Here is a 12,720-nt window from a genome sequence, read left to right on the forward strand (position 1 = left end):
ATGGTAATTGAGCATGATGAAGTAATGCTTGGATTTTTATTAGCATTGGTTAACACACTTGTCCATCAATCCCAAGATGCAAGTTTTTAAAGAATCTTTCAACTTTTATGACTGTCTCTGGCATTAACCCCTTAATTAACTCACCTGTTATTTCTAAGTTTCCTTCCAATCTTCACACTGGAAAACAGATATTATAAAATGTAGAATTCCACATAGATAACTTAAGTCTTCCCAAAATGGCCAAGGCCTGACAGTCTATATAGATATATACACACACACACATAAACATTTTGCTCTTTCTTACTCATTTACTTCAATCCACAAAAGACTAAGTAGTTAAAAAAAAAGAAAGGTCTTCAGGAACCCCACTCACTTTAACAGAATTAGTGTGGTCTGTTATCCCCCTAGATTAAAATAGATAAAAGTATTTATATTTTAATTTGCAAAATACTAAATATGGGAAAACTCTAAGATCCATTATGCTGGGTACTGGATACACAAGTCTTTGCTATATTTGTTTTCTATGCCTTTATGTTTGAAATATTTTATAAATTTAAAAGGTCACAATGGTTGTTAAAAATGCAAATAATATATAAATATAAGCCCCTTAAAATTTTCTCCTCCTGGAAAGGATCAAAGATAATAAGTTTGCTGCTCTGTTCTAATCCTTTTTTTTTTTTTTTTTTGAGACTCACTCTTTTGCCTGGGCTAGAGTGCCGTGGCATCAGCCTAGCTCACAGCAACCTCAAACTCCTGGGCTCAAGCAATCCTTCTGTCTCAGCCTCTCGAGTAGCTGGGACTACAGGCATGCGCCACCATGCCCGGCTAATTTTTTTTCTATATAGTTTTAGTTGTCAGATTAATTTCTTTCTATTTTTAGTAGAGACGGGGGTCTCGCTCTTGCTCAGGCTGGTCTCGAACTCCTGAGCTCAAGCAATCCGCCAGCCTCGCCTCGGCCTCCCAGAGTGCTAGGATTACAGGCGTGAGCCACTGCGCCTGGCCCTAATCCTTTTTTTATCTTTTTTTTTTTGGCGGGGAGGAAGAGGCATATATACACAAACATTATATGTAGCTTGTTTTTTTTGACATAAATAGGGTCATAATATACACTTTATTCTGTGACTTTTTTTTTTAACCGATCTTAAACTTTTCCTGTGTATCACAACATTCAGATTTAGCTCATCTTTAAATAATATTTTAGGATGAGGCAGTTCTATATGGAAAGAGCTCCAAGATTATAATCAGTGAAATGCAGGGTGCAGTGTGTCTATTTCCAGGATACAATAATAGAAGAAAATACATGGAGATGTTTGTCAATGTACAACTATTTCTGGGAGAATATGGAAGGACCAGAATTGTTAACGAGTTTTCTGGGGATGAGAGGACTCAGAGGAGAAACTGGATTGGTGGCGGTGCGGGAGAAAGACTTACAATTTTAAAACAATTTTTAAATTGTGGACTATTTCACAAATACAATAGGATTTGTGAAATATTTCAATACACTCTGAAGAATGCTCTCAGATGCCCACCATGTGGATTAAAACACAGAAAGTCACCCAGGACCTCTTGCTGCTCACATTTTGTTCCTGAGTTAAGTCTTTTCCTGCATTTTGCGTTAATCAGTCCTTGCTTTTATTCATGCTTTGCCATGTAAATATCTATATCTAAATCTACGGAATATTTATTTTGTATAGATTTACCTGATTTTGAATCCCGTAGGCTTAAAAAAATGAAAAAAATGGACTTCATTTTTGAGTAAGTAATACATCTCTGTGGGACAAAATTCAAAAGGTACTATAGCATATAAAATGAAATTTAAGTCTCTAAGGTTTAAAATCAGGTAACATTCATGCATATATGTGGTAAAAATTTTATATTCTACCAAAGAATAGGTTTTCTTCTCTTTTCCCAGTTCTTTTCCCCATTTTTTTTTTTTTTTTGTCTTTTTAAAGGAAATTCTGTGCATAGAAAAGAATATATATAGATATAGGTATATCCCCTTTGGTCAGTTTAACCCAGCGGTCAGCACAATTTAGTGTTATTAGTATTCTGCATCTTGCTCTGTTTTGTTTTAATTTAAGGATATCATGAAATCACTCCGCATCAGCATATATATTAATAGTTACCTTACTCTGTTTAATGATTCACTAGCATTTCATTGGGCAGACAAATGATGCAAGAATGATTTAATTGGTTCCTCAACTTTCAGACTGTTTTCAGACTTTTTCTGTTGCAAACAGGGCTACAATAGATTGCATCTTTGTGCTTGAGTCTATCAGCAGGTTATATATCTGGAGGTTGTTACCCCTGCCTAAGGATTCCTGCTCCATCACCAATTATTTGTCCTTGAGAAGTTTATTTGTGAGATCTGGGCAGGTGGGACAATCTCATAGCCAACTGGCATCCTCTGGTGCCTACACACATGCTCTTGGCAGGCACTCAGAGAGTGTGGTTTAAGGGCTAACACTGCAAGCATTCACATTGTACCAGATGGCCTGTTCCAGGAAACCTTTGCTGATATCCTTGGCCCCCTTCCCCCACAGACCCTTCATTCATTCCACAAATGTTTCCAGAAGGTTGATTATGGGGACCTAGCATCAAATCAGACCTTGAGGTGTGTGTGTGTGTGTGTGTATATGTGTGTATATATATATATATATATATATATATATATAGCCTTTTATGTGAGTTAAGACAAATTCTGGAAAACATGCTAAGGCTGTGCTAATAAAGTACACATACTAGCTGCATACAGCTACTTAACTTTAATTAAAATGAAATGAAATTTAAAATCCAGTTCCTTAATCCCAGTAGTTACATTTCAAGTGCCCAATAGCCACATGGGGCCAGAGAGGCATCTGTACTGGACAGCAGTGCAGATACAGAATGTCCCCATCACAGTGTTGTATGGGATAGCCCTGCAGGGAGTCTTGGCATAGAGGTCAATCCTGTGGTCTGGGCTGTGGATTCTTACAAACTCTGGGTTCAAATTCTGGCGCTGTTATTTCACAGCTGCACAATTTAGCCAAGCAACTTGACCTCTCTTTGAGCCTCAGTGTGAAAGTGGGGAATTACGGCCTTTGCCTCACAGAGCTCTGGTGAGGATTCAGAGAGGTGGCAAATGTGCGGGGCTTTGCGCATAGAAGTAGTTAAGTTCTCAAAATTCAGGAGCTATTATAATTATCTATGAATGTGAGAACAGCTTCAATTTCTTAACCATTTGAAATCCTGGTTTCTGAGAGCTCCAACCAGAGTCAGTCCTTTCCTTGGAAAGCCGCCTGTCCATCGCCCTGTCCAGCCCGGGGTATGCCTACAACTGGAGCTGTTTCTTCTGTCTTTTCTCTATCCCCTCTGTCTTTGGGCCCAGAGCTGCTCAATGAACCTTTGATGAATGAAGAAATGAACGAATGGGGGAAATCCAGGCAGGATTTGACTGGGCCTTTTGTGAGAAGGAGCAGGAGGGTTCAGGAAATCATTATTATTACGTTTCAAATACAACTGGCCAGGCGGTGTTTCCCTGTAAGAAAAAGTGCATGTGTTTGATAAGCACCTTAAGCTCACCTACTATCTGCTCGGCTGGGACAATTAGCCAACACAAGGAGCTCAAGGGGCTTGGCCCTTCCCACTTAGGCCCAAAATAACCTCCTCCCCCACTTTGAGCAAATGCTTGGAATTCTTTCAACTGGAGGACAAAGCCTTTCATCTGCCAATTACTGATAAAGAGAAAATGCAAATATCAAGGGGGAAGGTGATCCATCAAGGGCCCAACATTTATTGAGTGACCACTTAGGACCAGGAGGCAAGGCAGGCTTTTTGGGGCATCAGAGGGGGACAGACCCCAGGCTGGCCCATTATTCTCTCCGGTGTGTGGTTTCCTCAGAGGTTTGTAGAGGGAGGTGATTAAATTACATGACTACTCAACCCCTTCCCATTCCAGCAGGCCAGGAACTCCCCATTGAGGTGATATATGGACTTCACTGTTTTTACACTAAGGTGGCCTCCATTGGATCTTTTCCTGATGCCAGCTTTTGGGAACACTGGGGAAGACAGAAGGGTCTCAGGAAGGAAAAACGAATTAAGAGGATCAAGCATTCTATTTCTTGCTTTATTCCACTCAATTATTCTATTTCTTGCTTTATTCCACTCAATTCACTTTTCACCACGCTCCAGCCAGGCACCCTCCGTGGAACATGTTTATTTCATTATGGGGGAGTAGGGTAGGGGGTCAGTCTCTGAAAGAGCATGTGATGGCCAAGCCAGCCTCCAGTCTGAGCCCCAGCAGTGCCACATGCAGCTGTGTGATCCTGGTTGAGTGGCTTCGCCTTTCTGAGTCCCAGTTTCCTCCTCTGCAAAATAGGGACTAACAGGACTATTTCCCTTAAAGGGTTCTTGTGAGAAAGGGAGCTGCAAATAAAATGGTCCCTGGTTTTTGCCAGAGGCTAAAAGCAGAGCCTTCTCACTCACACTAAGGGCTGCGGATTGATGCGGTAGAACCAACGTGGGCGATTTCAGTTTGGAAACAAATTTTGATGTTTGCCAGTCTCATCCCTACTTAAAAGATTTTTACAGCGATTGAACAGGAATTAAAATAAACTTCAAAGAGTAGCCTTTGGGGGTACTAGAAGGACTACAGAAAGATAAGACAGGAAACCTTAAGGTGAGCAAGGGCGAAGTTGTCTCTTTGGGTGACCAGTACGGAGATGATGGTTCACATCCCATCTCTGGTGGGGCAGCCACTTCCTCCCCACATGTCTGTCTGATCGCTTGTTCACATGAGGACTATATGGGGGCCGAGAAATCCATCCAGATTCATAATTTCTCTGAGTCTCAGTTTCCCTATCTGCAAAATGACCTGCTCCAATTACCCCACAGCAGAAATAAAATGCCATGCGCAAAGCCTGCTGTCTACAATGTGCCTTTATTGTAGTCGTCCTGCCACGTCATCTTATCAGGATCTTTACGGCGAAGATCAGGCCTAGTAGGGCACAGGAGTGAGGCTGGAGGGTGTTTAGGGCTAGCTCTTTTCAACCAGAGTCGACCTGTTGTTCAAGATGGCACTCCAGGACAACTCAGGACCAGCCGGGGGCGGTCACAAGCACTAGTAAGATCACAGAGAAGCATGCCAGTGGGCTAATGACATCACTCAGTCAATGATACCCCCGCTAAGTCAAGGGGTGCCCAAGTTCCCCGCCTCCTGTCCCAGAGCACCACGCACCTTCCCACCGACTTTCCCCCCCATCAACGACCAACAGGGGCTTACCTTTCGCTCGTCTGCGAGCTGCGTTAGGAGGCGCCAGATCTGATCACTCCTTCACTCCTGAGCATCTATTTCCTCCTGTTGGCGAGCGCAAGGACCTTTAAAAAAATGTCCAACTTCTGTTTCAGGGCTCGTCGCCTAATAAAGGACTCCACAGAGGCGGGCAGAATGAATGAATGAAAGGCCACGTCTTCCGGTCAGCTGCGGTCTGAAAAGGCTCTAGTCTGGCTGTATTTCCTGTACCTGTGTGTGTGCGTGTTTGGGTCCATATCTTTGAGTCCGGGAGTTTAAAAGTTATGCAGTCCTTATAGGTATGGAGCTGAGCTAATTTTCTTCTGGGTCCCCCAACTGCCTCCTCCATATGGAAGGTCTGCAAATGGGGGGTCTACAGAGGCTCACCCTTCACCCGCACACCACGAAAAAGACATGCAGTGTAAAAACAAAACAAAACAAAAAAATATATATAAACACAAAACGCTTTGAATTTGGGTCGGCCATGCAGGTAATAGGGTGGGGTGTATGAAAGAGGAAGAGGGGTAGCCCTGAGCAATGGGGGCAGGGACGGAGGTGGGGGGTCGTTTTGGGGGGTGCCAGGCCCCGGGGGCTTTCACGCCAGCATGCTGGGCTTGCATTTCCGCGCCTCCCGCTGAGGCCAGCCGTGCAAATCTGCACCTCCCTCCCCGCCCCCTCCTCCTTCCCTCCCTCCCTGCCCCGCCATCTCCGGGATGCGCCCGCCGCCTGCAACTCAGCCCTCCAAAAGTCAGCTCTGCACACAACTCCCGGGCGGCGGCGGCGCCTGCGTGCAGAGGCGCACTCGTGACCCAACAACAAAACAGCGATGCCAGGGCGCTAACGGCGCCCGGTGCCTCCCGGGCTGCCTCCCCGCCCCACACCTCCTCTGGCCGCCGCCCCCGCCCCCCCTATCCCGGGCCGAGGGCCCCCCCCACTAACCCGGCCGCGAGCTCCGAGCGCGATCGGCAACAATGTTTACGTTCCGGGGATTATGACGTCGACGCCTCCCCCCCCCACCCCACACAACTGCTGAAAATGGTTTCCTAGGACTTTGCAAACGGATCTGCCTAAGTGTTGGTGCAAAACTTTGTAGATCTCGGCTCTGGCTTGCTTTATTTATTTATTTTTCGGTTTGTTTTCTTTGGTCTTCCCTCCTTCCCCCCTCGGCTAAAATGCAGGGGGCAGGAGCGTTGACAATTAATTGGTGAACTCTCCTAAAAAAATGGAGGCAGAGAAAGACTCTGGAAGAAGATTGGTGTGTAGCTTTTTTTTTTTTTTTTTCCAAATCTGTATCTGGTATATGATAGATCTTTTTTTTTTTTTTTGGTTGTTTCTTGCTGCCTTTTCTTTCCTTTTCTGTATTTTGCAAGAGGACCGGAAAAATATAATAAATTGCATGCAAAAGGAAGCAAGCGGCTTACTCCTCCAGTCCCTTCTGAGGCTCAGAGTCTCAGACACTTAAGTGGGGAGGTGGTAGCGCGGAAAGGCGTGGAGGGGGCTGAGCGGGTTCGGGGTTCGCCCGGAATCTGGGGGGCTGCGGGGCCGGGCGCTGGGCGGTGGAGGGAGGAGGCAGGGGGATGCGGGGAGTGGAGGGGGAGTCTCCTTAGGAAGTGAGTGTGCGCGCGCGCTTATGGGGAGATGAGGCAGCTGCTGGTGCGTTTTGGGGTCTCCGATCGGAGCTTTGTGGCGGGCCGCCTGCCTCTCCCCCTCCCAAGCCCCGAACCTCCTCCCCCCACCTCGTCTTCTTGCACTGGCGGGCGATCGGCGGGGGCGGCTGGGGTCTCAGCCCTTCCATTTCAGCTTTCCAGCTTTCCTGGTAGCTCGGGGGCGGCTCCAGTGTTAGAAATGCCGCCGGCCCCCGGTTCCGGCTTCCCGGCTCTGCCGCCGCGGCTGCCGGGGCTGCTGTTACCGCCGAGCCGGGCGCTGCAGCGGCTCCTCCCGGGGCCTACATCTGCCCGGCCAGCCCGTGCCCGGAGCCCCCTCCGCGGGTTACATAACCAGGCTCCCGGCTGAGTGGGCAAAGCTCTATACAGCTCGGGGTGGGGGCAAGGGAGAGCCCCCAGATGTCCCTTCCATGGCTCCCAAAGATGCAGAAGGGGACTGCTCCTTGTAGGGCGCAGCTGGATCCTGGGGGTGCGGGCCCCTTTCCTTATCCTGCTTTTCAGCATCTTTAGCGTTTGCGCAAAGTTGCACGGGTTGCAATGGTGGGGTGCAGGGGGAGCGCAGCTCCTGCACCTGTTCGTGCTGGGCCCAGGGTGAGAGGCCACCCTCAGTCACCCCAGTAATGTCCCGGGCTCTCTGGTTTGGGTCCCCGCAGCGCCCCATTGACCGCCAGGGATACGACGAGAACGAGGACCTGTCGGACGTGGAGGAGATCGTCAGCGTCCGCGGCTTCAGCCTGGAGGAGAAGCTGCGCAGCCAGCTGTACCAGGGGGACTTCGTGCACGCCATGGAGGGCAAAGGTGAGGCGCCCCCTCCCCGGGCCGCCCTCCGTGCCGCAGGCCGAGCGCACGTGGGGAGGGAGCTGCCGGTGGCTGGGTTCGTATTTCGCGCCCGCGTCCCCCATTCCAGGGGATCCGGTGACGAAACGAGGCCGAGCACTGGGGGGTGGGGTGGGGTGGCGAGGGAGGAGGCCAGGCGGGAAGGGGGGCTGGGTGTGGGCCTAGGCCCGGCCTGCGCCCACCAGCAGCCCCAGGGTGGGCAAAGCCAGGGGACCGGCAGCGGACAGAGGGACCTGGGGATGGACAGGCGGACTGAGGGAGGGCGGGAGCGCTGCGTCCTCCCCCTCCCCGAGCCGGTTGCGCTCCCTGCGCTGCCAGAGGTGCCGCCGCCTGGCTGGAGCCGGGCTGTGGGCGCCCCTTGGACATCGGGGTGAGGCTCCCCCAGGCCTGAAGCCTCCCAAACCCCGAGCCATCTCGGGGTCTGCCTGTTAGGAACTGGTGATGGGGGCGCCTCAGGTTATAGGGGTGACATCCCCTCAGGCCTGGGGTCTGCAGAGCCGCGTCCCCTCATGGGCTCTGCCAGATTGGAGCAGGGGCGCGGTGTGCCCTAACTTCTTGGCCTGAGCCCCCACTTAGGCCTGAGCTCTCTTGCGCTGCAGCCTCCACAGTTTGAGGCCAGGAGTTGGGCTAAGGAGGTGACCCTTCCTTAGGCTTAGGGCTGAGATCCCTGTCCCCTGGCAATTTGAAGTGAAGACGCAGGGCGCCTCTCTGGGAAACAGGATCTCTTCCCGGGATTGCGACCTTGAGAGCTGTGTCTCCTGTGGGCCTGCCCTCTTTAGAGCACAGGTTGGGAAGCTTCTGGGTTTTGAGTTTCGCTTGAGCCAGAGACCTTCAGGGCCTGGGTTTCTCTCTGGCCCTCCTACTGGGAGAATGGCTGGGGTACTCTCCAGACGTTGGGGTGATGCTCCAGCTTGGGTCTGAGGCACCCCAGCCTCAGCCAGTGGGGCTCCTGGTTCCGCAACCCTGTGGGGTTGGGGTTTCAGAGATGCCTTTGCCTACAGAGGCCCTCCTGGACTTTGTAAGTTCTTTTTTTCCTTGGAGATTTGAGTTTCTTTTAGGTTGGTCAGTTTCCATTTTGTTTACCCTGCCCAACCCCCTTTGAAAATCCTTCAGTCAGTCCCCCAGTGAGTTGGTGACAGGAGAAGTGCCTCCCTCTTCCAGGTTCTGGTTGAGTGGCTGTGGCTATGGGTTAGCCCCTAGAAGAGACCGTCCTAGTTTTGCATTTTTGAAGTTTCTCTTTTGTGCCCATTGCTTCCTGGGCCCCTGGGCTCTGGTGGTGGGAGGGGTAGTTGTGGGGGGAGGGAAGAAATTTCTTCCAGCCTGCCAGGTCCAAGAGCAGGGTGCTAGTCCCAGCTGATTTGAATATCCTCCGCATAAATGGAATTTTAATTCCTCTCCTTTCCTCCCCATTTTACTGAATCCTTTGGTGGATCCTATGAGGAAACAATATGCAAACTCTTCCTAGTCATTTGTGAGGAATTCTCAGCCCAGGATTGCAGAGCTTTTTCTCAAGCTCATTTGAGGAAGTTGAAGCTGACCCAGGTTTTGGGGGACGGGGAGGGGTCTGGGTGTGTGGGTATGCAGGGGTTATTCCAGCAAGGGAGCACGAAAGTATATCCTTAAATCTGCTGTCCGGCCCCTTTCAAAGGAGAGGGCCCAGGGTTTGCTAGTTAATTCAGATCTGGCCCCAAAACGGGAGGGAGGAGCTGAGAAACAGAAGGCGCCCATAGCCTGGATTCAAAATAGAAGCTTCTTAAACTTCTCTTCCTTTAAATCCTTAGGAATCCCCATTCACTGTGAGCCCCTGGGGATCTGAGCTGCCGAGGTCAGGGCTTTCCCCCAGCTCTGGGTTTTGTTCTCTTTGGAGGGAAGTGATCCTGGCCGCCTCCTCCCCCAAGGCTGCCCTGTGAGCTGTTTGCCTGGGCCAGTGGCTTCAGTGGCCTGAGGCCTCCTCTGTGTCCCTTCCAGCCAGCCAGAGAGGGCTTGTGCCCTTGCAGATTGCTTTAGGTACTTGAGGAATTGGGGGGCGTGAGGGTTTATCTCAGCCACCCTCATCTCCGTATTTGGGGGTACAGTGGGGTCAGATCCCCTGGTTTGGGGTTTGGGGAAGAAAAGAAATTAGTCGAAGGCCTCCTTCACTCTCCAGGGTTTTGGATAAGGATTTTGGGGTCTATACTAGACAAATCCCAGACTGAAAACTGCCCCGTGAATCTTCCATGGGCCTTGTCTACACAGCCTTCACCTGGGGAGCATCCCTCCCAGTTATCCGGATGAAGCAAGTATTGTGATGGCTGTGGCAGAATTTCACTCTTAAGACAACAAAGCTGTGCCCAGTTCCCTAGTTATTTTGGCATCAAATACACAGTTTCCAGGGAAACCGGCTTCCCCCCTCCCCTTCACTATGCAGGATATTACAATAAGATTTTCACTGATGCTCGGCTACAATGAGAGCCCTCCTCCCAGCCTCTTCTCTGGGGCTTCAGATCCTCCCAGGTGGCATTCTTCAGTTTTGCTGTCCCTTTACTTTGCGAGCTCCGCTTGGGATATGTTTGTCTGTCGCTCTTTCGGAGCTATAGCTGGGGCTCTTCCTGTGTGAGGCTCTTTGAGTGTCTCCCTCCCCAACCCTGGCTGGCCTTGGGCTGTTCATTGACAAGTTTGGACCGGTGGGGCATGCAGGGAATGACTGAGTAGGCAGAGGGCTGATGTTGGCATGGCTTCTTGGGCTTTGCCTGATCATTCCCCTATCATTTTCCAGGGAGCTTTGGCCATATGGCTGATGCCTGCACATAATGGATCTCTTGCCCTTTCTCTGTCATTTTTCCTCCCCTAACCAAACGATCATGGTTCGTTTGCTCCTCCATGACTTAACCAACTTGTTTTAATTCAAATATCCAAACAGATTTCAACTATGAATACGTACAGAGAGAAGCTCTCAGAGTTCCGCTGATATTTCGAGAAAAGGATGGACTGGGAATTAAGTAAGTTGCTGAAACAAATCGCCTCTTCCCCTGTCTCTCTCTCTAACACAGTTCATAGCTTAGAGTAGATTTCTTCCACCGTTTTCCCACCGCTCATCACTGAGAAGGATCTTTTTTCGTGATCTGGGTATAGCATCTCCTTGTTCAAGTCCTTTAGGGGAAAAAAGTCTCCAAGGGTGCTTACTTCACAGGGTTGACTTTTTCCCCTAACCCATCCCAGTTATGTGCAGTGACCTCCTACAGAGAATTGTACCTCTCTTCCTTCTCCTGCCCCCAAATCAGGAAACTGAGGCAGGGCCTGAGTTGCCAAGAGAATAGCCAGCCTCTAAGCCCAAACTCGGGGTACCTAGATACACGTATTCTACACAGACTCCTGCTATGTGGAGGGTGTGTTTCCTGGGGTGCTAGTGTGCCCCCTTTCTTTGCCTACCCAGCATCCTGCCTCTCTACTGTGTCTGCTTTACATTCTCACTGAGATTTGCCAGAGCTCCAGGTGGTAGGCTGGAAGAACAGGTTTCCGGCCCTTGGGCAGGGGCAGGGGAGGAGGCTTAGGGTGGCATCCAGCGCTGACTCCCTCTCCAATACCTGCTGCCAGACTTGCTTGGGACTCTCATTTCTGTGATGAGGAATTAAACCTTGGGATCATTGTTAGCTAATAGCGAATGTCACCGCAGTCACCGTTCTGTTATTGCAGCCAGTGTTGTCAAATCCCTGGACCTGGTGTGATGTGTCTTTTTCTTTTCCTCTGAACTTAAAGGGGTCCCCCCACTTTCCATCCTACTCCTTAAGGAGAGTATTGTCTAGAGGGAGAAAGAGACACAGAGAGGGCTCCCTACCCTAAAGGAAAGCAGGTGTTTGAATGCCCAGCTCCAGCCCTTACCCTTGACACTACGCTTCAGGCTTGCCCAGAAAATGGGGTGCACCGTGGGCCCAGGGTGTAGTCTAGCTCTGTTATTTCTGGCTTCTCACCAAAGGTCTGCACCCCTTTTTCCAGGATGCCTGACCCTGACTTCACAGTCCGAGACGTCAAACTCCTGGTGGGTAAGTTGCTGGCTGTGTGTGGCTCAGAGATGCTGAAGTAGGGAGGAGGAGAGAGGAAGGGGAAAGAGGCCTTCACCACCTGCCTGTTTAGACTTTTAACTGCCTCTGGAAAGAGAGTCCCCACGGGAGGAGGCAGGAGCAGGTGTGAGCTGCAACCGTCTTGTTCTGGAGAACAGGTCAGATTGCAAAGTCATAAGAAGCTGTATCAGAGGGCGTTTGCCAGGACGGTTTTATGAGGCCAATTTGGACCCTGGCTCCAGCTTAGGTGTCAGCAGCACAACCTTACACCTCTCCTTCGCGTTTTGTTTGTGGGTTGCTGGGTAAACACTGGGTGCTTTGTGACCCCTGAAAGACTTTCAGACTTTTGAGGGGGAGGGATTATTCATTCCTCCTGCTTCCTCAGGGTTCTAGACAGGCCCAGGGCAGTCTAGTCAGTGCTCGCCACGGAGTGCTCAGCAAACGCACACGAACTCGCTGAGCACCTGCGGAGTGTGGCTGATGACTGAGCGCTCCAGACTCTCGGCCAGGTAGCAGGTGGCATTTCAGATCTTACAGGCAGTCGTTCAGGAAATCCATTCTTTCCAGAGAAAGGCTTCTTGCCTACATGGCGGGCAAGTTCACAGCTGTGAACTGAAAGACAAGATCCCTGCCGTCTTGGCTGGAGCAACGGGCAGGACAGAAGTAAACTGTTTTCAAAACTATCCGTCTTTTCCCAGGACGATAAGGGCCGTGAAGAATAAAGCGGAGTGATGGGTGGAGCGTGGTGGGGCTGTATTGCAGGCAGGGTGGTCAGGGAGGCCTCTTTGGGGTATAGGGGGGGCATTTTGGCAGAAACCTGACTGGTGAGAATCAGCTGTAGGAAAGAACACTCTAGGCTGAGGGACCAGGAAGGGCAAAGGCCAGGAGGGGGGTAAACTTGGCGTGTGGAGGA

At 50.1% G+C, this 12,720-nt stretch overlaps 1 protein-coding gene across 2 annotated transcripts in view; it reads left to right on the forward strand.

Moving 5' to 3' along the window:
* Positions 1–6,078: 6,078 nt before the first annotated feature.
* Positions 6,079–12,720, forward strand: part of KDM2B (lysine (K)-specific demethylase 2B) — a 123,605-nt gene continuing 116,963 nt past the window's right edge. The window contains exons 1-4 of one of the 2 annotated variants that reach the window (XM_012663452.1): positions 6,079–6,524; positions 7,587–7,731; positions 10,670–10,748; positions 11,743–11,789. In XM_012663452.1, coding sequence (XP_012518906.1) covers positions 6,492–6,524; positions 7,587–7,731; positions 10,670–10,748; positions 11,743–11,789 — 304 coding nt within the window. In that variant the 5' untranslated portion in view covers positions 6,079–6,491. The remainder of the gene's footprint in view (positions 6,525–7,586; positions 7,732–10,669; positions 10,749–11,742; positions 11,790–12,720) is intronic. The other variant, XM_012663451.1, reaches the window with a different exon arrangement.

This window comes from Propithecus coquereli, unplaced genomic scaffold (genome assembly GCF_000956105.1).
Source record: "Propithecus coquereli isolate 6110/MARCELLA unplaced genomic scaffold, Pcoq_1.0 Scaffold81, whole genome shotgun sequence".
NCBI classification, from domain to species: Eukaryota; Metazoa; Chordata; class Mammalia; order Primates; family Indriidae; genus Propithecus; species Propithecus coquereli.